The sequence below is a fragment of the Bombina bombina genome, chromosome 11, assembly GCF_027579735.1.
Source record: "Bombina bombina isolate aBomBom1 chromosome 11, aBomBom1.pri, whole genome shotgun sequence".
NCBI classification, from domain to species: Eukaryota; Metazoa; Chordata; class Amphibia; order Anura; family Bombinatoridae; genus Bombina; species Bombina bombina.
This window is the reverse complement of record NC_069509.1, coordinates 14,787,409-14,815,321: the sequence shown is the minus strand read 5'-3', so window position 1 is coordinate 14,815,321 and position 27,913 is coordinate 14,787,409. Positions and strand designations below refer to the sequence as shown.

Here is a 27,913-nt window from a genome sequence, read left to right as displayed (position 1 = left end):
AAAAGTCGCGGCTGAAAAGTGAGCGTTAGACCCTTTTTTGACTGACTCCAAATACCGGAGGTAGCCTAAAACCAGCGTTAGGAGCCTCTAACGCTGGTTTTCACGGCTACCGCCAAACTCCAAATCTAGGCCATAGAAAATAAATAAATTAACCACTCACATAAAAATATTTATCAAAAATCGTAACAAATTTATAGCCACCAATAAGCAAGCATTATTCATGGTGCTGAACCTAAAATGGACAGCTCCTATGCTTTACATTCCTGCTTTTTAAATAAAGATAACAAGAGAATGAAGAAAAATTGATAATAGGAGTAAATTGGAAAGTTGCTAAAAATTGCTGCTCTATCTGAATCATGAAAGAAAAAAATTGTGTTTAGTGTCCCTTTAAGTATGCACAGTGCACATCGTAATTTAAGTACACTGGATGTGCAAAAATCTTTGAAATTCGTTTTTAGAAGTACAAAATACAAAGCATATTTTTTTTGTTGCAAAAAATGGGCTAAACATGGGAGTTCCAGGCGCGTATATGAAATTGTCTTTCAAATCCCAACGTAATTCTGTAAAGATTTTTGCACTGTAGATCTCACAGTTTTCTCTCGCCAGTTAGAGGGTGGTGAGCTTTTCTGAAAACACTCAAATGGGGCCGATTTATCAAAGACCGCTGCTCCATAACCTGTCCGCCTGCTCTGAGGCCGGGGACAGAAATCAACCCGATCAAATACGATCGGGCTGATTGACACCCCCTGTTAGCGACTGATTGGTCGAATCTGCAGGGGGCGGCATTGCACCAGCAGTTCACAAGAACTGCTGGTGCAATGATAAATTCCGACAGCGTATGCTGTCGGCATTTATCGATTTGCAGCGGACATGATACACTACATCGTATCATGTCCGCTCACACTATAATAAATATACCCCAAAATACTTTATTCCCTAATAGACAAACACACACATACGAAAATAGCAGCCATTGTAAGATGCTATACACAGAAAGCAGCGTAATGGAATTTATATTGGCTGCAGGATTTCCTTTTTAAAGTGCCCCCACATGCTCACTGCTTACTTTGCTCTATGAAGCTACAGTAAGTGTCCTTTAAAAGCAAGCTCCATTATTTTATATAAAAGTAATCTCAACTCGCAGGGACTGCCCTATTTTAAAAAAAAAAAAATCAACAACATCAGCCCCTGCAAAGGTCAACATGAAAAACCACATCTGATCTGGTGAGGTATGGATAATCAGCCTCTAAGAGAGAACAGAATCATGTTTTTATATCTATTAAAAGGGATATTAAACCCAATTTTTTTCTTTCATGATTCAGATACAGAATACCATTTAAAACAACTTTCTAATTTACTTCTATTATCTAATTTGCTTTATTCTCTAGATATTCTTTTCTGAAAAGCATATCTATATAGGCCCAGTAGCTGCTGATTGGTGGCTCCACATAGATGCCTCATGTGATTGGCTCACCCATGTGCATTGCTATTTTTTAACAAAAGATATCTAAAGAATGAAGCAAATTAGATAATAGAAGTAAAATGGAATGTGGTTTAAAATTGTATTTTCTGTCTGAATCATGAAAGAAAATGTTTGGTTTAAAGTCCCTTTAATCTTTGTAAGGCATTAATACAACCAGTTACCACTCACCCAACTAGTAACCACTCGCCCAAACAGTATCCTCTCGCCCAGCCAGTATCCACTCGCCCAGCCAGTATCCACTCGCCCAGCCAGCAACCACTTGCCCAGCCAGTTACCACTCGCCCAGCCAGTTACCACTCACCCAACCAGCAACCACTCGTCCAACCAGCAACCACTCGCCCAACCAGCAACCACTCGCCCAGCCAGTTACCACTCGTCCAGCCAGTTACCACTTGCCCAGCCAGTAACCACTCACCCAACCAGCAACCACTCGCCCAACCATCAACCACTCGCCCAGCCAGTTACCACTCGCCTAGCCAGTAACCACTCACCCAACCAGTAACCACTCGACCAGATGATAGCTCATTATCTGTTATTTTTATGGAAAATGAATTACAACTCAATGCCTTCATCAGAATTAGAGTCAGTAGAGGGACATGGAGCTTTGATTAAGAACTGTGCAAAGTGTCAAGAAATAACAGCTTGTTGCAGAAATCTAAATTATAGATAAAGGCTGGGTGATTTATATTTATAGTGTATTGTTGTCATTTGACATCTGGTTAGTTTAATAACTATGTTCTACTTTACTTCTGAAATAGGATTGTCTTCATTGTTCGGTTGCTGCCTTCCAGTATCTCAGGTAACACAAACTACTTATTTATTTTATTTTGTGGATTAGATCGCTGTCATAAAAAATTAATAAACTGCATAGTAAAAATGAGAAAGAAGGATATGGCTAAAAATATCAGTACTGTCTGACCTTGACTCATGAGGTATCACTAAAATATTGTGCACTCAAAAACATTTTAAAAGAATCCATCTAAAAAATGATAAATTCAAAAATAAAATGCTGATCATTTGAATGGAAATAATCTACCTCACCATTGAATAAAATAATTGTATTTTTACAATGTCTATACAATTATTGTTATTTCCGTAATGCTAGTTTAGTGTTGCAATATAATAATTTATGTAGCCAAAGCAGAAATATCTTTACTACACATAGAAAATGATTTAATTACAAGGCTAATAAGATAGTAGCATGTATTAAAAGAGGCATTGATGCAGGGGAGGACAGCATAATTATATCACTATATAAATCCCTGGTAAGACCTCACCTGAGTATGAAGTGGAGTTCTTGGGGTCAATCTCAAAAAAAGTCATTGCAGACTTAGAAAAAGTCCAGAGAAGGTCCACAAAACTAATAAGGGGAATGGAACATTTAAGCTATGAGGAGAGGTTAGCCAAACTGAATCTGTTTTTGATAGAAAAAAAAGGTGCTTGAGAGGTGACATAATTACTTTATATAAATATATTCAAGCCCCAATTACAGATATCCTGGAAGCTCTGTTTATTACAAGAAAATTATATGTGACAAGAGGTCACAAATTAAAGCTAAAGGAAAGGAAATTTAATCTCCAGCAACGTAAACATTTTCTTGTGTAAGAGCAAACAAATTAAGGAACTCATTACCTAAGAAGGTAGTGAATGCCAATACCTTAGATACATTTTAATAATGATTTAGACACATTTCACACAGAATTCAAAGATATGATTCCTGGTGTTAAATGGGTCACCTTTCTTAATGTGATTAATTTAAGCTCAATTGGAACTATTTTTTTTTTTTTATAAAGTTTTTATTGAAGTAACAATAGTCAAATACAAACATTAAGATGAAGTTGCACATAATTGCAGTACATCAATTAAAAAAAATAAAGGAAAAAAAAAACATTGAGTACATTAGGTCTGCGTCTATTTACATAGTTTGAGAGAACCAGAACCTCAGATATTATCAATTGCTGGCCATTCAAGAATGTTCTAGGCTGCCCAGAATGCTGCCGGTCGCCAACCCATCTTCAAACTCCTGACTTTAAAAACCTTCAGTCAACTCTGGGTGGTGTTCAGGGTCTGTTTCTATTGTCATGGGAAGCATGGCATTGGAACCATAGACTAAGAATAAAATGATGTGTAGCTCAAGCCTAAGCATCTCGTATACGCGTCAAGGGCGTCTATTGCACAAAAAAGGGTCAATTTCTATGTGGTAATGCTTACTAGATACACCTTAGAATTCAGAAGACCTATCTAGGTCGCTACAGCTGTCCAGCATATATACGGGGAGGGAGTAGGGGGAGGGGGTACTTGCATACATGGTGTGAGGGAAAATGGGGGGAGAAATAAAAAAAAATAAAAAAAATGGAAAAGAAAAAAGGGGAGGAGGGTTAGAAGAAAGCAAGAAGTTAGTCCCACTCTGTCTACTGGCACTCATACCAATTCTGCCAAGTCAGCCAGTAAGACTCTATTGTATTGGTCTCTCCCGCCACATATCTTTCCATTGATGCAAAGTGGCTTACCACATTGCATACATCAGCTAGTGATGGAGGTTCTACTTGCTTCCAAGATCTGGCAATACACAATTTTGTAGCTGCCACTATGTAAATTACCATTTTCTTAGCTGGGGTAGCAATAGAGTTCGAGAAGATGTGTAAAAAGTGCAATTTGTGGAGTGAGGCATAAATCAATGTTTAGTGTTTGGATGAGGAGTTCGACGTCCTTCCAAAGCGGTTTTATCTTATCACAGGACCACCAAATGTGGGGATCGGATCCTAACTGTTGGCAGTTTCTCCAGCAATACGGGTTGCTTGTTTTGTAGATCAGGGAGAGTCGCACTGGCATCCTATGCCACTTCAGGAGAACTTTAATATAAGTTTCCATCACCGTCACACAGTGAAGGGTCTTTTTCGTGAGAACAATTGCCTTGGAGAAATCCTCCAACGAAATCATTACCTCCAAGTCTCTGCACCACGCTTTCATTTGCCATGGGGGTCCAGAAATTTGGTCCTTAACAAGGGACGCATAGTGAAAGGATAGAGGTCTGGTCGTGGTTGTTCCTTTTATCCACCTCTCCTCCCATTTGGTGATTTCCCTTAACTCTGACTTAGGAAAGCCTCTAGATCCAATAAGGGACATGATTCTCATACTCTCGAATCCGAACCACCTGGGATCTCTCACCATAGGTGCACAGTCTTTTGGGGTTAGAGATAGCTCCCCTGAGGAGTAAAGATCTGAAATTAATTGCTTCTCCTCATTTATCCAGAAATCTAAGTGGATGTTTGGGAACTTCCAAAGTAGACCAGTAATACTATGAATGGGAGATGGGCGTGGAGATATAGTGGTGCAGTGACGTAGGTCATGCCACATTGAGTAGGTCTGACGTACTACAGGATTGGGGATGTCTTTGCATAAATTCATGTGTTTGGGGACCCAAATCACATCTCTAAGGGTGAGTCCTGGAGGCAGAGCCTGTTCTTCAAGCCTATGCCAACCTGGCTTCTCCTCAAGTATACCCCAGGCTGAAATGTGAGAGAGTCTAGCCGCTTCATAGTAAAGGTATATGTTAGGGAACGCGACACCTCCACTGGAGAACGGTCTTTGTAGAATTTTGTACGCCACTCTAGGTACTTTATTCTTCCATACATAGTGTAAAAACAGTCTATGGATTTGTTGTAAATATCCATGTGGGATATTAATTGGGAGGCACCTGAACACATATAGAGCCTTCGGTAGGAGCGACATTTTAACTGTTGCCACCCTGCCAAGCCACAAGATCTCCTGAAAGTCCCATTTCAGTGACAGAGTTTTCAGCTCTCCGAGGAGTTTGTCATAATTCTTGTTAATCACAGTATCAAGATCTGCGCTGAGGATAATCCCTAAATGTATCATGTGGGAGTCAGACCATTGGAAGTCAAAGGTACTCTGCAGAGTCTGCAGTCTCTCAGGGGGAACATTAAGGGCATATGCCTCTGTTTTCGACTTATTAGATTTATAGTAGCTAAGCTTCATAAATGAATCAATCAAGTCGAACACTGCTGGAATAGAAGTTTCCGGGTTGGTCAACAATAGTGTAACATCATCCGCAAATAGCAGGATCTTCTCCTCATGAAGGGGGTACTCTATCCCCGTTATCTGTGTGGAATGTCTGATAAAAGGTTCAATGACCAGAGAGAAAAGAAGGGGAGACAAGGGGCACCCCTGTCTTGTACCATTTGAAATGTTCACCTCATTAGAGCAGAACCCAGGGCCTCTCACTCTAGCATGTGGTGCCGAGTACAGCGCTTGAATGGCTCTGATAGTCTGCTGGGGAAAACCGAAGATCTTTAGTACTTCCCACAGGAACTCCCATCTGACCCTGTCGAAGGCCTTCTCCGCGTCCAGCGACAGGGCCACCATCGGAACACCACTTCTGTTAGCGTCGGTCAAGATCAAGAGTAATCTTCTCGTATTATCAGGTCCCTGACGTACCTTGGTGAATCCCACCTGGTCAATTTGTATTAGAGAAGGTAGTAAGGATAACATCCTCTCTGCAAGGAGTTTAGAATAGAGCTTCGTGTCCATGTTTATCAGCGAGATGGGACAATAACTACTACACAATGTGGGATCCTTGTTTGGGGATAGTAATTATAGATGCCTCCAAAAATTAGCGTAGCAGTTTACCCTCAGCTTTAATTTCATTAAAGAAAGAGTGAAGAGCCGGCATAAGTTGATTTGAAATTTTTTTGTAGAAGCAACCAGGGAATCCGTCTGGTCCTGGCGCTTTATTATTTTTAAGGTTTTTAAGAGACAACATAATCTCTCTGGCCTGGAAGGGCTGTGTCAGGGCAACTTTGTTCTCTTCTGAAAGCTTAGGCAGGTGTAATTTTTGGAGGTATTGAGATATCCCTTCAATAGAGGACTCCTCTATTGCACCCTCAGGTTTAATGTTATAGAGATTCTTATAGAACTCCTTAAACGCAGAGCCAATATCCGCCGGAGCATATGCTTTCTGACCTTTATGTAGGATAAATGGAATTCTAGCAGCAGCCGTGCGGCATTTGAGCTTATTCGCTAATAAAGAGTCAGCTTTGTTGCTCTTGTGGTAATATACTTGTTTGAAGGTCGCTAGTGCTTTCTGGATCCTACCAAGTTCCAGGCTCTTTATCAAACTTCGTAGGCGTGCAACTTCAGCAGTATTCTGCTGGGAAGGGTTTGCTCTGTTCTGACTCTCCGCTGCTCTCAATTCGACCACAAGTTTGCCTAGAGGAGCCTTAGAGAGCTTCTGTATCTTAGCGAGCTTGGAGATGCAAATACCTCTTATGTAGGCTTTCAGATTCGCCCATCTCACCTGGTGGGAGGTCTGGCCTTCCTTATTTGTTGCAAGGAAATGCTGTATCTCTTCCTGGAGGTGTTTAATGAATATAGCGTCTTTCAGAAGGAATTTGGGAAATTTCCATGAAGGTAAAGCCGTGCGAGTGTCTCCGTTCTTAATCTTAAAGGACACTGCATCGTGGTCCAACCAGATGCAATAATGGATTCTTGAGTCCTGGACTAGATACATTGTCCATGAGTCAACAAAAAAGTAGTCCAGACGTGAATAAGATCTATGGGAAGCTGAGAAATAGGTATAGTCTCTTGAGTCTGGGTGGAGGGCCCTCCAGACATCGTACAAGGAATATTGAAATATCGCGTTTCGAAATTTAGGGGCCACCGAAAGAGAATAAGAGTCCAAGGTTTTAGACGCTGGTATTTTCTTATCCATGTATGGATCCCAGATAAGGTTGAAATCACCCCCAACTATTAGCGTTCCCTGTTTCAGTCAATCAACTGAATTAAGAAGTTTTTTTAGGAATGGTATCTGTCCCTGATTTGGGGCATAAATATTGACTAGCGTGAACAATTGATTATTAAGTTTGCAAATCAGAATCAGGAAATGTCCCTCCTCATCACCTATCTGGTGTATGAGTTGGAAAGAGGTATGTTTTCCAATAAGGATAGAGACCCCTCTAGACTTGTCTTTGTACGTTGAGTGGAAGATATCTGGGTACTGGGGGAATTTAATAAATGGAATCTGTGAGGAGGCCCAATGGGTCTCCTGAAGAAAGACCACATCACTACCTTGAGTCTTGACAAAGTTTTTCAATAGGCTTCGCTTGTTAGGGGTGTTTAGACCCTTTACGTTAAGAGTCAAAAAGACGTCATTGTAGGTTGAGTCTCAGCGGGAGGCCAGACACGGGGAAAAGGGAAAAAGAGAGAGAAAGAGGGAGAAAGAAGAGAAGAAGAAAAAAAAAAAAAAAGGGATGTGGGTGAGGGACTGGGTGTAGGACTAATAGACGATCTCAGAAGGAAGTCCGAAGGCTTCCAAGGTAAGAGAAAAACCTATATAGATATCCTAGGCCCTAATATCTGGGTGGGATTACTCGAATGCTGAAAATGGAGAAGGAAAAAAAAAAGAGACAAAAGAAGCAAAAAAAGAATGATTCGCTCTTATAGGCGAGAAAGATTTATAGAATCTGTGTTCTGGTGTTTACTGAGTAAACTTGTGTTTCGGGGGGGTGAAACTCGTGAGTATCTAATGAAAAGTTGCCAGTAAGGCCGGCAGCTGGGAGAGAAAAGTACAGTAGTGTGAATAAACATAAGTTATCAAGTCCTAAGTGAGGGAGAGGGGAGGAGAGAGGGAGATAATGGGTGGTCGTCTGTTATGTAATGTTGTTGCAGAATTGCTCTGTAACTGTCGCGTCACTGGACCACAAGCAAGGGGATGTTAGGAGGTCTGGGGATCGCATGTCGTGATTGTCTTTGTCATGATCCTAAAATGCTTCTTATATATATGGAACCACTACATTGTATTTTACTTTAGAAAGTTCCCTCCATAGAATCAGGGACTGGGTGGGAGGTTGGCGTGAGACTGTCTAGTTTTAAAAGAGGAACCCTATGGTAGTGGTCGTAATCTCTAACACCAACAGTCGTCCCATTTGGTACGTTAGGATACTCAATAAGGTGGAACTTTAAAACTTATAAGATAACAGAGCATAACAGTATACAATATCATTGTCCTATAAGTAAGAAAAACATAATTATACTAACTGGTAAACATAACAGGAATAAATGCTTACAGATCAGTATGGCTCGAATGGTCTGTCTCACCCGCAAGCGCAGCCCACGGCCCACCAAGGTTAACATCATGGTCGCAGATTCTTGCCCTAGTAGTGGACCATGGCCTCGCCCGCCCGCCAGACAGAGAATGGCGTCAAATCTAATCAACAAATAAGTGCAAGCATTCAAATCAATCCTGGTCTAAGGGAGCATAGGAGGGACCTCGCCTGTGTGTGCAGGCAAGAAGATGGGACCCATCTAACATATTGGAATATTCATAAAAGTGCAATGATACTGCTTGTAAAAAAACATATCATAACAGTTAGTACTATCATTGTCGTAGATTTAGACATAAGCAATTCTGCCTATTGCCAATGTTGCCTGAGTTCTTTGAACAATATTTATGCAGAAACCCGCTTTGCTAAAAGAAAACAGATAGCATGGCACTCGGCTTAAACATAAGCATATATATGAATCTCACCTCCCTTCACACAATATAGTTTGGGGCGTTATCATCGCCCACACTCCAGTTATTATGGAACATGACTATCAGCAACAATTCCTACACATAAAATAAATCCAACGTCTACTCCACATAATCAGGACTCCCCGTCCCCGCTTTAATTTAGGGGACTGTCATTTTCCATTTGGCAGCTTGGAGAGCTGATCAGTTATATGGATTAGCGTAGGACCACTTCATATTCAGAGTAAATACAGTTTAAATATGTGGATTTTATGAACACTGCTGGGTTAAATTAGAAGAAGTGCAACTTTTCCAATATCCCTCTTAGCATACTAGACAAGCAAAAATAAACAGTTATAGAGAGAACAAACATAATAAGCCTATGCACACTGTTAATTTAACATTCAATGGGATGGAACAAGGGTAAGGGAAAAAGTCAAATCACTCCCATCGCCTCTCCCCTCAAATAGTAATACTTTTCGCCTTGGGCACTTAGATCAGTCAGATTCCGATGCATCTACATCATCTGTGGACTGTCCTTTTGAGTTTGTGTGCTCTGGTTGTATCAGGGTCCCTCTACTAGGGGACAAGAGCCTGGAAGAAGATTGCCTCTGCAGTAGGCGATGCCATTCTGCAGCCGAGGGACTTAGAAGGTTATCAGCATTTGGAGGCTTGACTGGTTCCCCCGAAGATGGGGGAGCCCGACTGGTGTGTGGGGTCTCACTAGAAACTGAAGACTGTCTCGGGTCCTAGACCTTTGGGTATTGAAACACTCTGTCAGGTGTCGTTGCCGTAAATAGGTTACCTTCCTTTTGGATGAGCAGTTTCGTGGGGTATCCCCACCGGTATTTGATGCCCTGCTGTCTCAACTTCTTAGTGGCCTCTCTGAAGGTGGCTCGTTTCTGGATTGTGTATTGTGAGAGATCCGGAAATACCTGTATGCCCTGAAAACGTTCAGGTAGGGTCGGGTTAGCAAACATTGCTCTGGCAATTTGCTCCTTGTAAGTGAAGAAGTGGAAGCGAGCAATGACATCCCGAGGTTTTTCAGCTGATACATTTCTACCTCTCGGAAGTCTGTGCTTGCGGTCTAAATGACTCTCACTAGGTAGAAGTGGGGTTTTCAGGAAGGAACAGAATTCGCTAAGGAATGATTCTAAGTCCGCCATTGAGACAGTCTCAGGTATTCCTCTAAATCTCAAGTTGTTGCGGCGGGAGCGGTCCTCCATGTCCCCCATCTTGGCTTCCATAGTGTATAGCATGTCCACCATTATTTGTGAATGGTTAGACAAGTTAGTTTGTTCGACTATAAGGTCTTCTTGCTTCTGCTCAAGAGTGTCTACTCTCTCATCTATAGCCCCTATGTCTTTTCTGAGATCAGCAATCGAACTTTTGAAAGTCTTGGTAAGTGAATCTTGCAAGTTATTAATTCTCTGGGTGAGAGTGTCCACAATCTCAGAGGCCATGGTGGGTGGGAGGTCAGGAGTGTTTTGTGAATCGAGGACTAGCGAGTCACTATCTGAACAGGTGTCGCCTTTATTATTTTCAGCAGCAGGCAATCTCTCTGATAGAGACTTGGGCTTAAAGTGGTCTGCTAGCGATTTCTTGTAAGCAGCTGGATTTGTAGTTTTCCTCCTAGACCCCTGCGGCATATTAGAGAAGGAAGGAGAGACAGCAGTTTACTGAAGCGCAGGTTTCACTAGAATAAATAGTAAGCTGGCTACCTGAAAAGAGCACTGTGTTGGTCAAGGCGACATATGTTTTGAGGTTAAATAGGACTTTATACTATCTTACTCTTGTTGGGGCCATGAGGCTTCCTGGCCATTCCCTAGCTGCCGGCCCGTCAGGGTCTTACCCTCTCATATTAGTGTAGTAGTCCTCTGCCAGGAAGTATGTTACATGGAGCAGTCGTTGTGAGACTCTCTACTACAGGCCTTAAACTATGCACTTAGTTAGTAATGTTCTCCCAGGAAACAGTTAGATAGTACCATCAACAGAAGAGAATAGTATGTATCTTATACAATGTGATTTACAAATGGGTGACAGGAAATCAGGCTGCATGCAGTAAACGGTAAATACCAATCCAAAGCTTGTCATAGAGCCCTCTATATATAAGAGAAAGAATGTCGTGAGGATCTCTGCAGAGATAAGTACACTATGCTCTGTAGTATCTCTGTTTCCCAAGGGCCTTGTTGGGGGGCTCCCCCTAGTGCAATAAGACTGTCAGTTTAATACAAGCCTGGCATAAATTATAATCCCAGCCAACGTGGCTAAAAATACGGTAAATACCAATCCTATAAATGGATGCGGCTTGTTGCAGTGGAGGATGGTAAATGGAAGTAGGTGATTATTATCTGGCAGCTGTGTATCCTTTTATGTTATGTCCCCTCAAGTACTAGACCTTTAGCAGTAATTGTAATAAATTGGTGAGATTAGGTAATTGGGGTCCAACAGTGGTGCCCTATATAATGCTGTGTCCTCACATGCAACAAACACCTTAAATATGCTATAATAGAGAGGGATGAGATCTAGCTCTGTTACCATGGGTAGTGTCACAGTGGTCTGAGGAGTGAAGATCTCTTTCACAGGCCTTATATTGAGTCTTATGTGTAGTCAGGCGTAGGCCTTAATTGTGTGCACGGCCCACTTACCGGGATCTAAGGGAGTAGTTCAGGGCAATCTCTTACCCGTACTCAGGAAGAGGTCTCTGTGCAGAGGGGATCACGGTTATCCTTGGTTGAATCAGCCCTGTAGCGAAGGCTCTTTCCAATGGAGGAGCGCTGAAGGCCAAGATGGTGAACGTTCGCGCCTTTTCTGTTTACTGCGCCACACGGAGACCCAGCCGGTTCCCAACAAGATTTGCAGTCATTAATGTCCCAGGCTGTCTTTTTAGGGGTGTCCACAGCGTGAGAGTATGTGTGGGGCTAGTGGGTCTCCTCCAATCTCACCCACAGCAGGATCGCCAACATTAAAGTTTTCCAAATATATCCGGGTAGGATGCCCGGTCAGATGTCCTGCCCCCGGGTGCAGTATGTGCCTCTATGTGTACGCTCTGGAGCAGAGCGGATCCCCGGCCCTCCAGAGCGGTGCTGGCAAATGGGATCTGGGGATGTGGAGGGATCGCAAACAGCTACAGCCGGCACTCCGGAGCGGAGCCCCGACCCTCCGGAGGTGAGGCTCAGATGCGATCTCAGGCGGTAGGAGTAGTAGATGTCCACTGAAGCCGGTCTGTCTTTTAGGGTTGTGGTAGTAGGGCTTTGCAGCTACGTCCAGATGTGCTCGGATAGGAGCTGGGTGAACCGGAATGTGTCCTCGGGTTATAGCCGCTGACAGCTTTGTCACTCTCAGCCGTAGGCCTCACTCACGTCAGAGCAAGTAGCTTGCTCCAGATTCTCAGGATAGATGAAGCAAATATACTAATAAGCAGATCAAACTGTAGAGTGGTGATGATCACCTATAGTAATAAGTAGCTTAGGCAGACTTAAGGTATGCATCTTTATGTTTTAAGATACTCTTTTAGTTTTTAATCTCAGGAGCTCAAAGCAAACACGTCTGGTCCGTGCTGTGGATAGCTCCGCCCCCCAATTGGAACTATTTTTGTAAGTATATTAGATTTGTCTAGTTTGAACTCAATGAACTTTTGTCTTTTTTCAACCTCATCTACTATGTTACTATGTTACAAAAATCCCCATGACCTTTAATGGTGGTTTTCTAGATATGTTTTTCTAAAGGATTGTGATCCACCCTATAATTGGTTCTTTAATATAAATGTGTTAACCAACTATTTTCTATGGCCATACAACATTGTGTTAATGGTATCAGGACTAACCAAGAACAAAAATAGAAGCTACATACTTATTGGTTAACACAAAAATCGCTCAAGGATACGGTCTAATGTAAATAGTATAAAACTGTAAAGCCTTTCCCATTTCCATATAAACCTTTCCTGCCTTTAGGGTAACGCTTTTAACTGCATGAAAAAAACAAGCTAAGCTTATTTTCACATGGATTTGTAAGTTTATTTGGTAAATGGGGATGCTCATTTTATGTTTTAAAACAAATGCAAAGGATTCAGGAAAATCAGAAATGTTTGGCCTCTAAATCCAAATGCACCTGTCTTTATTATAGTCATTTATAAATTCAGCAACACATTAAACATTTCCAAACTGCGCTTACTCCAAAATATTACAAAAACCAAGACAAATAAATGTAATAAATAGGAAATACATATATAAATTGCAATCTAAGTGACGTGTCACATGTGAGATAGTAGCTATATACAGGGAGTGCAGAATTATTAGGCAAGTTGTATTTTTGAGGATTAATTTTATTATTGAACAACAACCATGTTCTCAATGAACCCAAAAAACTCATTAATATCAAAGCTGAATATTTTTGGAAGTAGTTTTTAGTTTGTTTTTAGTTTTAGCTATTTTAGGGGGATATCTGTGTGTGCAGGTGACTATTACTGTGCATAATTATTAGGCAACTTAACAAAAAACAAATATATACCCATTTCAATTATTTATTTTTACCAGTGAAACCAATATAACATCTCAACATTCACAAATATACATTTCTGACATTCAAAAACAAAACAAAAACAAATCAGTGACCAATATAGCCACCTTTCTTTTCAAGGACACTCAAAAGCCTGCCATCCATGGATTCTGTCAGTGTTTTGATCTGTTCACCATCAACATTGCGTGCAGCCGCAACCACAGCCTCCCAGACACTGTTCAGAGAGGTGTACTGTTTTCCCTCCTTGTAAATCTCACATTTGATGATGGACCACAGGTTCTCAATGGGGTTCAGATCAGGTGAACAAGGAGGACATGTCATTAGATTTTCTTCTTTTATACCCTTTCTTGCCAGCCACGCTGTGGAGTACTTGGACGCGTGTTATGGAGCATTGTCCTGCATGAAAATCATGTTTTTCTTGAAGGATGCAGACTTCTTCCTGTACCACTGCTTGAAGAAGGTGTCTTCCAGAAACTGGCAGTAGGACTGGGAGTTGAGCTTGACTCCATCCTCAACCCGAAAAGGCCCCACAAGCTCATCTTTGATGATACCAGCCCAAACCAGTACTCCACCTCCACCTTGCTGGCGTCTGAGTCGGACTGGAGCTCTCTGCCCTTTACCAATCCAGCCACGGGCCCATCCATCTGGCCCATCAAGACTCACTCTCATTTCATCAGTCCATAAAACCTTAGAAAAATCAGTCTTGAGATATTTCTTGGCCCAGTCTTGACGTTTCAGCTTGTGTGTCTTGTTCAGTGGTGGTCGTCTTTCAGCCTTTCTTACCTTGGCCATGTCTCTGAGTATTGCACACCTTGTGCTTTTGGGCACTCCAGTGATGTTGCAGCTCTGAAATATGGCCAAACTGGTGGCAAGTGGCATCTTGGTAGCTGCACGCTTGACTTTTCTCAGTTCATGGGCAGTTATTTTGAGCCTTGGTTTTTCCACACGCTTCTTGCGACCCTGTTGACTATTTTGAATGAAACGCTTGATTGTTCGATGATCACGCTTCAGAAGCTTTGCAATTTTAAGAGTGCTGCATCCCTCTGCAAGATATCTCACTATTTTTGACTTTTCTGAGCCTGTCAAGTCCTTCTTTTGACCCATTTTGCCAAAGGAAAGGAAGTTGCCTAATAATTATGCACACCTGATATAGGGTGTTGATGTCATTAACAGTGAGTAGGAGAGTGACGTCGCTACAGCCTGAAGAGGGTGTGTGCGCTGTTATCCAATTACAGCCCCAGAATATCGGCACAAAGAAAAGCACTGTTGGCGTGGTGCCAGCTAAAATGAGAATCAAGCCAAATCCAATAGTAGAAAGTAGAAGGAAGCAGCACTCTTACTCCATAGTCCATAAAATCCAAAGGTTTATTACAAATCGTTTAAAACAAGTAGACAAGCACAGCACAGTACAAGTACAAGCTACACAAGTGGAGGGGGAGCAAATCCTTACATGTTTCGTGCTATGCAGCACTTAATCATAGGATAGCTCACCACCTGTGCAGCACACCTTTAAAGGAACAATGGCCAATCACAGATTCAAAGCCATAGTATACCTAAAATGGATATCTTAAAGGTATACCGCACAGGTGTGAGAAGAAATGGTGTAACATGGCAATACAAAAAGAGTACTTATTACATAAAAAGTACAATCAAAAAACAAGAATGCATATAGAGAGAAAAAAATATATATAAAATACAAAAGCAAACAATACAAAAAAAATTAATAATAAAAATGAAAATGAAAAATTTAGAAAAGTTTGTTTCTCTATATAAAAATAAGAATGAAAATAAAAAAACACATCAATAGATCATGTTACACAAAATCGGAATTAGTCTCAAAAGAAAAATAATTATAAATTTGATTATAATTTTTGATTATAATTTTAAGAAAATGGAATTGCAGTGAAGAAAAATATATATCCATATACACATACACAAGGCAAGGAAAAAGAAGAAAAAACCAAAAACAATAGAACATATATCAAATAGAATACACAACTTTTGGTGAAAATTTAACAAACATGGTATTGATTCTTTAGTGTAGTGCACATATTGTATTCATATTGCTATATTGACAGTGGGATTGAAAATTCCGGACATAACTTATATGTTCAGAATTCAGAATTTCAGAGTCTAATATCCCTGTACTATAACAATGTTAATGAACACAGGAAATCATTAGGAATGTAGTTCAGCTCAAATTGTTGTCAACTCACATGGTTAACCGTAAATAGTCATTCATAATCATTCACAATAGTAGATAAATACAAAAACAAAAAAAGTTAATGTGAAAACATATACAGATATGTATAATTGTATATATCAATATGTGAGTATATGAAAATATGAGGATGTGATGCTAGATATCTTTAGAATGAGAAAAAAGGAAGAAGGGAATATTCTTAATATGACTATAAGCGTCTACATTGATGGGACTGCTTAAGATAGCAAAAGTTACTCTACAAAGTAACTGATGTCCCATTCCTTATTTAGACCAAGCGGTGCCCTCGTGTTAAGTTTCCAAATCCAAAAAAGTTCTTTTTTGGACAATATATTATAAGTGTTTCCTCCCCTAATGGGCTTTTTGGCTATGTCTATTACTTTGACAGTAAATTTAGGCTGATTGGTAAAATGTAGGCAATTGAAGTGTCTTGCTACACTCGAATCCTTGTTATAGTTTTTAATATCCCTTCTGTGCTCTCCTATTCTTGATCTAAGGGCACGGGAGGTCTGACCAACATACTGTTCAGAACAAAGGGTGCAATCTATAAGATAGACAACAAATGTTGTACTACAATTAGCATAATGATTAATCTTGAAATTCTGTTTGGTTACATGACTGGTGAATTCAGCCTCCATAGATATCTGTGGTATACCTTTAACTATAACCCCTCCTATTTGCTCTCCACCCTATTTAAGGACTACCTGTAACACTCATTTACTGCCTGATTATTGAAGTCATAGCTACTCTGTTGTAGCTTTCCTTATTTCAGGTCTCCTATTGCTTGTATCCTGTGCAAAGTGGTTTACTATGTTTACTTTTGCTTCATCTTGAATCTCTTACGATCTTATCGTTACTTTGTCATTACCGAGTCTGGATCATTCAACGGCCGGATCTACTTTTTCACCGCTACCCGGAAGTAAGCCGCATTCACACACGCTGCCTGTCCCAGACACGGATCTTCCAATGCGGTAACAGAATAACCACGGTCCTCAAGGTGGTAACGTACACGAACAAAGCTAAAGCCTTTAAACTTCATACCTGTTTGTTTTTTGTCACCATTCTGAATTATTGGGCATATCCTATTACCTGCAACATCCAATATAAACAAACATTGTGTGTCTGTGGAATGTTTGAACTTGTAAATATTTTAGGCTGTGTGTGATTGCGTGAAGTAAAAAGGATCAATTGTTTCTACCATTTCTGATTCTGAGCGTGTCAGTATTTCTTTATCATCTGTGGCCTCCGTTTACATATATATATATCGAACATAAGATATATATTATATTAATAAATCCTTATGTTTATTAACACCTAAGTCAGTAGTTAATATATAAATTCATCATATATTAAATGTCTCATATTGTTTAATCAGACTACATAGAAGTTGTTTTCTGATTACTACAAAAAAGAGCAACAAGCTCTAATTTTAGGGCTAACCTTTATAACAAATGTACAAATGCTTGTTTACTGAAATACAAAGCTCAGAATACCACATAATAATCAGGCCTAAAAACCGTATTTTGAAATAATTATCATTATGGATCCTAATGAAATAAAAAAGGAGTTTAATAATGTCTATCTTAAACTTGATTATTTAGCAAGAGCTGTGACTGAAGTACAGACTGAAAATGCTGCACTTAAAACTATAGTTAAAGATTTTGTTACACAAAAGCCTCATGACCCACCTGAACCTCATATTAATTATCCACAACCTTTTTCAGGGAAACGTTCTGAGTTCAGGGAATTTAAGAATGCCTGTAATTTATTATTTTCTCTTAGACCTAAGACTTATCATACTGAGCGGATTAAAGTATGTACCACAATATCTTTCCTACAAGGTGAACCCAGGACTTGGGCTAATAGGTTTTTTGAAAACAATAACCCTATCCTGGATTCATTACAAGATTTTTTTTCTGCTTTAACAAGTCTATATCAAGACTCAAATTCTCAAATAAATGCTGAAACGAGATTGAGGTCTTTAAAACAGGGTAAGAGAAATGTGGAGGATTATACCACTGAGTTTCAGATGTGGGCAGAGGACTCTCAGTGGAATGAAATCAGTTTGAAGAATCAATATCGTTTAGGTTTATCTGAAACACTCAAAGATGAACTTTCCCGTCTTGAGATCCCAGATACCCTTGAGGGTCTTATTAAATTAAGTACATCTTTAGATCGTCGTTTGAGAGAAAGGAGGGCAGAGAGGGCCTCTTATGATACCCCATCCAGAAAACCTTACCAAGTCACAACAAGTCATGACAGAGCTCATGGCAGTGCTACCCCTATGGAGATTGGTGTTCTTAGAGGACCTCTGCCACCAGAGGAAAAAATTAGAAGGAGGTTGGAAAATCTCTGTTTATACTGTGCTCAAAAAGAACATGTAGTATCTACTTGTCCTTTGTTGAAAAAACAAAAGAATGGTAAGACAATAACCAGTAACTTTATTTACAGCATAGCTAATGATACACACATGACTTTGTCCATTTCTTTACAGTGGGACCAGAAAAATATCCAAACCAAGGCATTAATTGATTCAGGAGCATCCGGAAATTACATTGATTCCACTTATGTAAATAAAAATCGAATACCTATTATTTGTAAACAAAATCCTGTGTCTATTAAGTTGATAGATGGTTCATTAATAGAACAAGGACCTATTACACATCATACTGTTCCCCTGCTTGTAACATCATTGCAGGGACACACTGAATATTTATCTTTTGATCTCATATCCATACATCAGCATACTCTCATCCTAGGCTATCCTTGGTTGAAGAAACACAACCCACACATAAATTGGGTTTCAAATAAGGTAACATTAGATTCTGCTTTTTGTTTAAACACTTGTTACCCACATCAAACCATAGCGTCACTTGATATTGGTTTACCCTCGTGTTATCAGGATTTGGCAGAAGTATTTAATTTAAAAGAGGCAGAAAACCTTCCACCCCATAGGGAATTTGACTGTCCTATCGATATAATACCTGGTTCCAAAATCCCTCATGGTAAGATCTATCCTCTCTCTCAAGAGGAACTCCAGTATATAAGAAATTACCTAGACGAAAATTTACGTAAGGGATTTATTTCACACTCCACATCCCCTGCAGCTGCAGGAATGTTTCTAGTAAGAAACAAGGATGGTACCATAAGACCTATTATTGATTATAGAGCATTAAATAACATCACAATAAAAAACAGATACCCTTTACCTTTAATACCTGAACTTTTGGAACGTCTAACTGGTGCAACTATTTACACCAAATTAGATTTAAAGGGAGCTTATAATTTGATTAGAATCAAAGAAGGTCACGAATGGAAAACGGCATTCAGGACCAGATATGGCCTATTCCAATATAATGTAATGCCTTTCGGTCTGAGTAATGCTCCGGCAACTTTTCAGTTTTTTATAAATGAGATCTTTCGTGACCTGATAGACGTTTGTGTCATAATATACCTTGACGACATCTTAATTTATTCTAGAACACCACAAGAACATGAAAAACATGTACGCTGGGTATTAACTCGTTTAAAAGAACACAAACTATATGCTAAACTAGAAAAATGTTCCTTTCATGTCACAGAAATAAAATTCTTGGGTTATATCATTAGTCCCAACAAAATACAAATGGATCCGGAGAAGGTATCAGCAATTCTAAATTGGCCTACTCCTACTTCCACAAAATCTGTACAACGATTCATTGGTTTTGCGAATTTTTATAGGAAGTTTATAAAAAAATTCTCTTCAATCGTTAAACCATTAACAACACTTACTAGTGAAAAACAAAGATTTAAGTGGACAGAATCCGCTAGTATTGCCTTTAATAAATTGAAAGAATATTTTACTACAGCACCCATTCTAGCTATGCCAGATTTTGATTTAGAATTTATCCTTGAAGTAGATGCATCCGACTCAGGTATCGGTGCAGTTTTATCACAACAAGATAAGAACAAGACTGAGATTCATCCTATTGCTTTCTATTCAAAAATGTTAACTAGCGCTGAGAAAAACTATAGCATAGGAGATAAAGAACTTCTAGCTATAAAACGTGCCCTAGATCACTGGAGACATTTATTAGAAGGTTCTAAATTACCTTTTAAGATTTATACCGACCATAAAAATCTTGAATTTCTAAAAACAAGTAAGACCTTGTCTGCAAGACAAGCAAGATGGTCTATATTCTTTGATCGTTTCAATTTTCTTTTAACCTACAGACCGGGACACTTGAATACCAAAGCCGATGCTCTCTCTAGACTACATGAACAAGACACTCATAATCAAATTAACCAAATCATTCCAAGAGAAAAAATTATAGGTTTACTAACACCTTTAGAAGAGGAGATATTAAAAGAATTAAAACATGACCCACCACATGGAATAGACTGTCAAAAAGATTCCAATACTGGTCTTTTTTATCATAATTCTAAACTATATATCCCCAAACAAATTAGATCTTCTATTCTTAAACAAACCCATGATGGGACACTAGCGGGTCATCCAGGTATTTCTAAAACTATAGACCTAACCAGGAGAAATTATTGGTGGCCACTCATGGATACCTATATTACAAATTACGTAAAACATTGTGATACCTGTGCCAGAAACAAGTTAGCTCACAAAAGACCATCAGGTCTTTTATCTCCTCTGCCTATTCCTGACAAACCCTGGAGTACCATATCAATGGACTTTATTGTCGAGTTACCTGAATCCCACCATTACAATACTATTTTAGTTGTCATTGACCATTTAACAAGACTGGCTCATTACATTCCCCTAAAAGGTCTCCCTACAGCTTTCACTACAGCTCACGTTTTCCTAGACAACATAGTTCGCTTACATGGACTGCCTAAAGTTATTATAACTGATCGTGGTACACAGTTTACCTCTAATTTTTGGAGATCCTTATGTAAGCTAATCAAGATTGATTCAAGATACTCAACCGCTTTTCACCCTCAGACAAATGGCCTTACAGAACGACTCAACCAAACCCTTGAACAATATCTTCGTTGTTATATATCTCATCTGCAGGATGACTGGTCATCTTATTTACCTTTGGCAGAATTCTGTTATAACAATACTACTTCTTCATCAACTAAACTATCCCCATTCTTCGTTACTTATGGATATCATCCTACTACCATTTCCTTGTCCACTCAACAAGTGAACTCTCCCTCAGCATTGGATTTCGCAACTACTCTACAAGAAAGACTTAACATCCTGAAAAAACATCTGTCGGAAGCTAAAGATTATCAAAAAAGGTTGTATGATACCCATCACACTGCTAGCCCGGCTTATCAGATTGGAGATTTAGTACTACTCTCGACAAAGAATCTCAAACTTTCAGTTCCTAGCAAAAAGTTAGCAAATCAATACTTGGGTCCTTTTAAGATTTCTAAAATAATCAACCTCAATGCTGTGAGATTAGAGCTTCCCCAGGATTTTAAGATTCACCCCTCTTTTCATGTCTCTTTGTTAAAGCCATATCTTCCTTCACCTCAGTCCCTCTCCTTGACTCGACCACCTCCAATACTCATTGATGATCGAGAGGAGTATGAAGTTGAAGCTGTGTTGGATTCTAGGATCCATAGGCGGAGGTTGGAGTACCTTGTGAAATGGAAAGGTTATGGTTCGGAGGATAACTCTTGGCAGCTTCATTCTGATCTTCGCACTCCCCGTCTTCTATGAAATTTTCATCGCCGCTATCCTGAGAAACCTAGTTTGGAAACCCCTGGGGTGCTTCCTTGAAGGGGGGGAGATGTGGTATACCTTTAACTATAACCCCTCCTATTTGCTCTCCACCCTATTTAAGGACTACCTGTAACACTCATTTACTGCCTGATTATTGAAGTCATAGCTACTCTGTTGTAGCTTTCCTTATTTCAGGTCTCCTATTGCTTGTATCCTGTGCAAAGTGGTTTACTATGTTTACTTTTGCTTCATCTTGAATCTCTTACGATCTTATCGTTACTTTGTCATTACCGAGTCTGGATCATTCAACGGCCGGATCTACTTTTTCACCGCTACCCGGAAGTAAGCCGCATTCACACACGCTGCCTGTCCCAGACACGGATCTTCCAATGCGGTAACAGAATAACCACGGTCCTCAAGGTGGTAACGTACACGAACAAAGCTAAAGCCTTTAAACTTCATACCTGTTTGTTTTTTGTCACCATTCTGAATTATTGGGCATATCCTATTACCTGCAACATCCAATATAAACAAACATTGTGTGTCTGTGGAATGTTTGAACTTGTAAATATTTTAGGCTGTGTGTGATTGCGTGAAGTAAAAAGGATCAATTGTTTCTACCATTTCTGATTCTGAGCGTGTCAGTATTTCTTTATCATCTGTGGCCTCCGTTTACATATATATATATATCGAACATAAGATATATATTATATTAATAAATCCTTATGTTTATTAACACCTAAGTCAGTAGTTAATATATAAATTCATCATATATTAAATGTCTCATATTGTTTAATCAGACTACATAGAAGTTGTTTTCTGATTACTACAAAAAAGAGCAACAAGCTCTAATTTTAGGGCTAACCTTTATAACAAATGTACAAATGCTTGTTTACTGAAATACAAAGCTCAGAATACCACAATATCTGTAAGCAAGTGAGACAATTTCTAGATAGACACCTAAAAGTGCCCATCTTATTAAGCCACTGACTCCCCCTTGGACCAACTTGGCTATTCACCATGCTAGGGGAAAGTTTTTTAGCAAGTGTAGGGGCCTTTTTAGGCACAAATTTAACCTTATCTACAATATTTGCTAGATGATATTCTAGCAAATATTGTAGATAAGGTTAAATTTGTGCCTAAAAAGGCCCCTACACTTGCTAAAAAACTTTCCCCTAGCATGGTGAATAGCCAAGTTGGTCCAAGGGGGAGTCAGTGGCTTAATAAGAAGGGCACTTTTAGTTGTCTATCTAGAAATTGTCTCACTTGCTTACAGATATCTATGGAGGCTGAATTCACCAGTCATGTAACCAAACAGAATTTCAAGATTAATCATTATGCTAATTGTAGTACAACATTTGTTGTCTATCTTATAGATTGCACCCTTTGTTCTGAACAGTATGTTGGTCAGACCTCCCGTGCCCTTAGCTCAAGAATAGGAGAGCACAGAAGGGATATTAAAAACTATAACAAGGATTCGAGTGTAGCAAGACACTTCAATTGCCTACATTTTACCGATCAGCCTAAATTTACTGTCAAAGTAATAGACATAGCCAAAAAGCCCATTAGGGGAGGAAACACTTATAATATATTGTCCAAAAAAGAACTTTTTTGGATTTGGAAACTTAACACGAGGGCACCGCTTGGTCTAAATAAGGAATGGGACATCAGTTACTTTGTAGAGTAACTTTTGCTATCTTAAGCAGTCCCATCAATGTAGACGCTTATAGTCATATTAAGAATATTCCCTTCTTCCTTTTTTCTCATTCTAAAGATATCTAGCATCACATCCTCATATTTTCATATACTCACATATTGATATATACAATTATACATATCTGTATATGTTTTCACATTAACTTTTTAGGTGGCCAGCAACAAAGTTGCAGGACAACCTATTGTTATTGTTCGGATTATTAGGTGGCCAGCAACAAAGTTGCAGGACAACCTATTGTTATTGTTCGGATTATTATTATTATTATTATTATTATTATTATTATTATTATTATTATTCTTTTTATTCCGCCAAGCTTTGTATTCAATTGACCATAACTGCTTAACTGCTTGTGCAAAGCTCTTGAAATCAGGTATGCTGGTACATCCTATTGCTCTGCTACATCTCATGCAAAATTGAACTCATAGGTCACATGCTCTGGCAGCCATATTGCTTTTTGCGACAAATTTCAACAAACGCTTAAAAATCTTTAGCTCTGGAACTGCTTATGTTACAACTTTGAAACTCGCTGTGCTTAGTGCTACTATGCCCTGAAATTGCTATTACTCAAGAGAAGTGCCTTGGTCACATGATGTGGCAGCCATCTTGCATTTTAGGAAAATATTCAAACATCTTCTTCTCCTAAACCGCTTAGTGCAATAAAGCGCAATTTTGCACATATGCTCCTTGCAAGGTCCTCTACCAAGTTTGTTCAAACTGCGATTTTTCCATAATCAACATGGCTGCTGTGAGACATTAACCTTTTTATCGCCATTTAATTGCGTAATTTTGCAGTTTATACATTAGTTTTACAATATTTAACAATATTACAGTGTAATAGACACATGATTACACATAGTCATAACCCTTAAAGACAATATTGCAGTTAAAATTCGCATTGCGCAATCGGCTTCGTGAAATAAAACATTTGCAAATTTTCATGAAACTTCTGCAAATTGTAGAGGTCTATAGTGAGCATTAGTATGTGCAATTTGAAAGCCATACATTGCATAGCTTGGCGGCCATTTTGTTTCATATGCGCCATTTTTAAAAACTATAAAAATCTTCTTCTCCGAAACCGCTTATGGGACAGACTTGAAATTTTGTTTCTAGAGTTATCTTATGACTAACATTCAGATTTGTTCAAGATAAGTTGATACGTCATGTGGTTTGGCAGCCATTTTGAATTGTTCAAAATTGCTTAACGATATATTTAAATTAATAATAAAACAAAAACCGTTTTACAAAAATGCTTTATTTTTGCCATGTTTATTGACATCTATAGTGAGCACTATTGTGCGTAATATGGAGGCTGTATATCTTACGATTGGGCAGCCATCTTGGTTTACGCGAAAATGTCGAAAGTCTATTTTCTCTGCAACCGCGTATGTAAGAACTGTGAAATTTGCTATACAGTCTTATATTGTTACCTAGATTCATAATTGCTCATTAGGAGAGAATCAGTCACATGATGCAGCAGCAATATCGGTTTTATGTTTATCGTAATTATTTGTAATTCAATACTTCCTCTTTTGAGTCAATTGCTCACAAAACACAAATTACTTATGCTAAACTCTTGAAATCAGGTATGCTGGTACAGCCTATTGCTATGCTTTATCTCATGCAATATTGAACTCATAGGTCATAAGGTGACGCAGCCATATTGTTTTTTGCAACAAATTTCGAGAACTGCTTAATAATCTTTAGCTCTGGAACTGCTTATGTTGCAACTTTGAAACTTGCTGAGCTTAGTGATGCTATGACCTAGATTTTCCACTGCTCAACAGAAGTGACTTGGTCACATGATGTAGCAACCATCTTGCATTTTACAAAAACATCTACTTCTCTTAAACCGCTTAGTGCAATAAAGCGCAATTTTGCACGTATGCTCCTTGCAAGGTCCTCTACCAAGATTGTTAAAATTACAATTTTTCCATAATCAACATGGCTGCTGTGAGACATTAACCTTTTTATCGCCATTTAAAAGCATAATTTTGCACTTTATACATTAGTTTTACAATATTTAACAATATTACAGTGTAATAGACACATGATTACACATAGTCATAACCCTTAAAGATAATATTGCAGTTAAAATTCGCATTGCGCAGTCGCCTTCGTGAAATAAAACATTTGCAAATTTTCATGAAACTTCTGCAAATTGTAGAGATCTATAGTGAGCATTAGTATGTGCAATTTTAAAGCCATACACTGCATAGCTTGGCAGCCATTTTGTTTCGTATGCGCCATTTTTAATAACTATAAAAATCTTCTTCTCCGAAACCGCTTATGAGACAGACTTGAAATTTTGTTTATAGAGTTATCTTATGACTAATATTCAGATTTGTTCAAGAGAAGTTGCTACGTCATGTGGTTTGGCAGCCATTTTGAATTGTTTAAAATTGCTTAACGATATATTTAAATTAATAATAAAACAAAAACCGCTTACAAAAATGCTTTATGTTTGTCATGTTTATTGACATCTATAGTGAGCACTATTGTGCATAATATGGAGGCTGTATATCTTACGATCGGGCAGCCATCTTGGTTTACACAAAAATTTTGAAAGTCTATTTTCTCTGCAACTGCTTATGTAAGAACTGTGAAATTTGCTGTACAGTCTTATATTGTGACCTAGAATCACAGTGGTTCATGTTGAAGGAATTAGTCACAAGCTGTGGCAGCCATATTGGTTTACACGAAAATTTTGAAACTGCGTTTTCTTTCCAACCGCTTATGTTAAAGCTGTGAAATTTGCTGTAGAACCATATATTGTAACCTAGAGTTACATTTGTTCATGTTGAAAGTATAGGTCATATGGTGTGGCAGCCATTTTAAAAAACGCAAACATTTCGAAAATGTGTTTTTTTTTTACAAATGCTTATGTTAGAACTGTAAAAACGTGTTGTAAAGATTTATATTTTGACATAACTGCTTATTTAGCATTGCAAAAATTATGCGCTGGCCACCTCTATTGCTGCTTGCAGCTATATTTATTATTATTATTATTCCGCCACTTATTCAAATGCTTATAATAACAACAGCATAACTCAAAAACTCATGAAACTTGGCACAATGCTAAAGATCTATGCTGTGCATAATGCTATGCAAAATAAATCTCATAGGTCATGTGATCTAGCAGCCATATTGCTTTTTGCGACAAATTTTGACAAACGCTTGAAAATCTTCTTCTCCAGAACCGCTTATGTTACAGCTGTGAAACTTGCTGTGTATACTGCTGTACTGACCTAGAATAAAGTTTGTTCAAGAGAAGTGATTTAGTCACATGATCTAGCTGCCATTTTGAATTATACGAAAATCTTTAAACATCTTCTTCTCTGCAACCGCTAAGTGCAATGAAGCGCAATTTTGCACATGTGCTCCTTGCAAGGTCCTCTACCAAGTTTGTTCAAACTGTGAATTTTCCATAAACAACATGGCTGCTATGAGCCATTCGCCTTTTTATCGCTATTGCACTTTATGCATTATGTTTACACTATTTAACAATATTACAGTGTAGCACACACATGAGTACACATAGTCATGATCCTTAAAGGCAATATTGCAGTAAAAATTTGCACTGCGCAGTCGCCTTCGTGAAATAAAACATATGCAAATTTTCATAAAACTTTTGCAAATTGCAGAGGTCTATAGTGAGCATAAGTATGTACAATTTGAAAGCCATACAATGCATAGCTTGGCGGCCATTTTGTTTCGTATGAACTGTTTTTAAAAACTATAAAAATCTTCTCCTCTGAAACCGCTTAAGGCACACACTTGAAATTTTGTTTACAGAGTTATCTTATGACTAACATTCATATTTGTTCAAGAGAAGTTGATAGGTCATGTGGTTTGGCAGCCATTTTGAATTGTTCAAAAACGCTTTACGATATTTTTAAATTAATAATAAAACAAAAACCATTTTATAAAAATGCTTTATTTTTGCCATGTTTTTTGACATCTATGGTGACAATTATTGTGCATAATATGGAGGCTGTATATCATATGATCTGGCAGCCATTTTGTTTTATGCGAATATTTTGAAAATCTATTTTCTCTGCAACTGCTTATGTTAGAACTGTGAAACTTGCTGTATAACCTCATATTGTGATCTAGAGTCATAGTTGTTCATGTTGAAGGAATTGGTCACAAGCTGTGGCAGCCATATTGGTTTACGCAAAAATTTCGAAAACGTGTTTTCTTTCCAACCGCTTATGTTAAAGCTCTGAAATTTGCTGTAAAACAAAATCTTGTGACCTAGAGTTACATCTGATCGTGATTAAAGTATTGGTCATATTGTGGGGCAGCCATCTTGAAAAAAGCAAAAATTTCGAAAATGTGTTTTCTTTCCAACTGCTAATGTTAGAATTGTAAAAACTTCTATAAAGCTTTATATTGTGACTTAGCTGCTTGTATGTCATTCCAATGTTGATGCGCATGGCCACCTCTATCGCTGCTTGCAGCTATATTTATTATTATTATTATTATTATTCTTTTTATTCCGCCAAGCTTTGTATTCAATTGCCCATAACTGCTTAACTGTTTTTGCAAAGCTCTTAAAATCAGGTATGCTAGTACAGCCTATTGCTGTGCTACATCTCATGCAAAATTGAACTCATAGGTCACATGCTCTGGCAGCCATATTGCTTTTTGCGACAAATTTCGACAAATGCTTAAAAATCTTTAGCTCTGGAACTGCTTATGTTACAACTTTGAAACTCGCTGTGCTTAGTGCTACTATGACCTGAAATTGCTATTGCTCA

The 27,913-nt window shown here is 38.7% G+C and overlaps 1 protein-coding gene across 1 annotated transcript in view; it reads left to right on the top strand.

Moving 5' to 3' along the window:
* The window catches only part of LOC128642379 (uncharacterized), a 71,394-nt gene that overhangs the window by 29,750 nt on the left and 13,731 nt on the right, over window positions 1-27,913 (top strand). Inside the window, exon 2 of the mRNA XM_053695130.1 lies at window positions 2,242-2,282. Within this exon, the coding sequence (XP_053551105.1) occupies window positions 2,242-2,282 (41 nt within the window). The remainder of the gene's footprint in view (window positions 1-2,241; window positions 2,283-27,913) is intronic.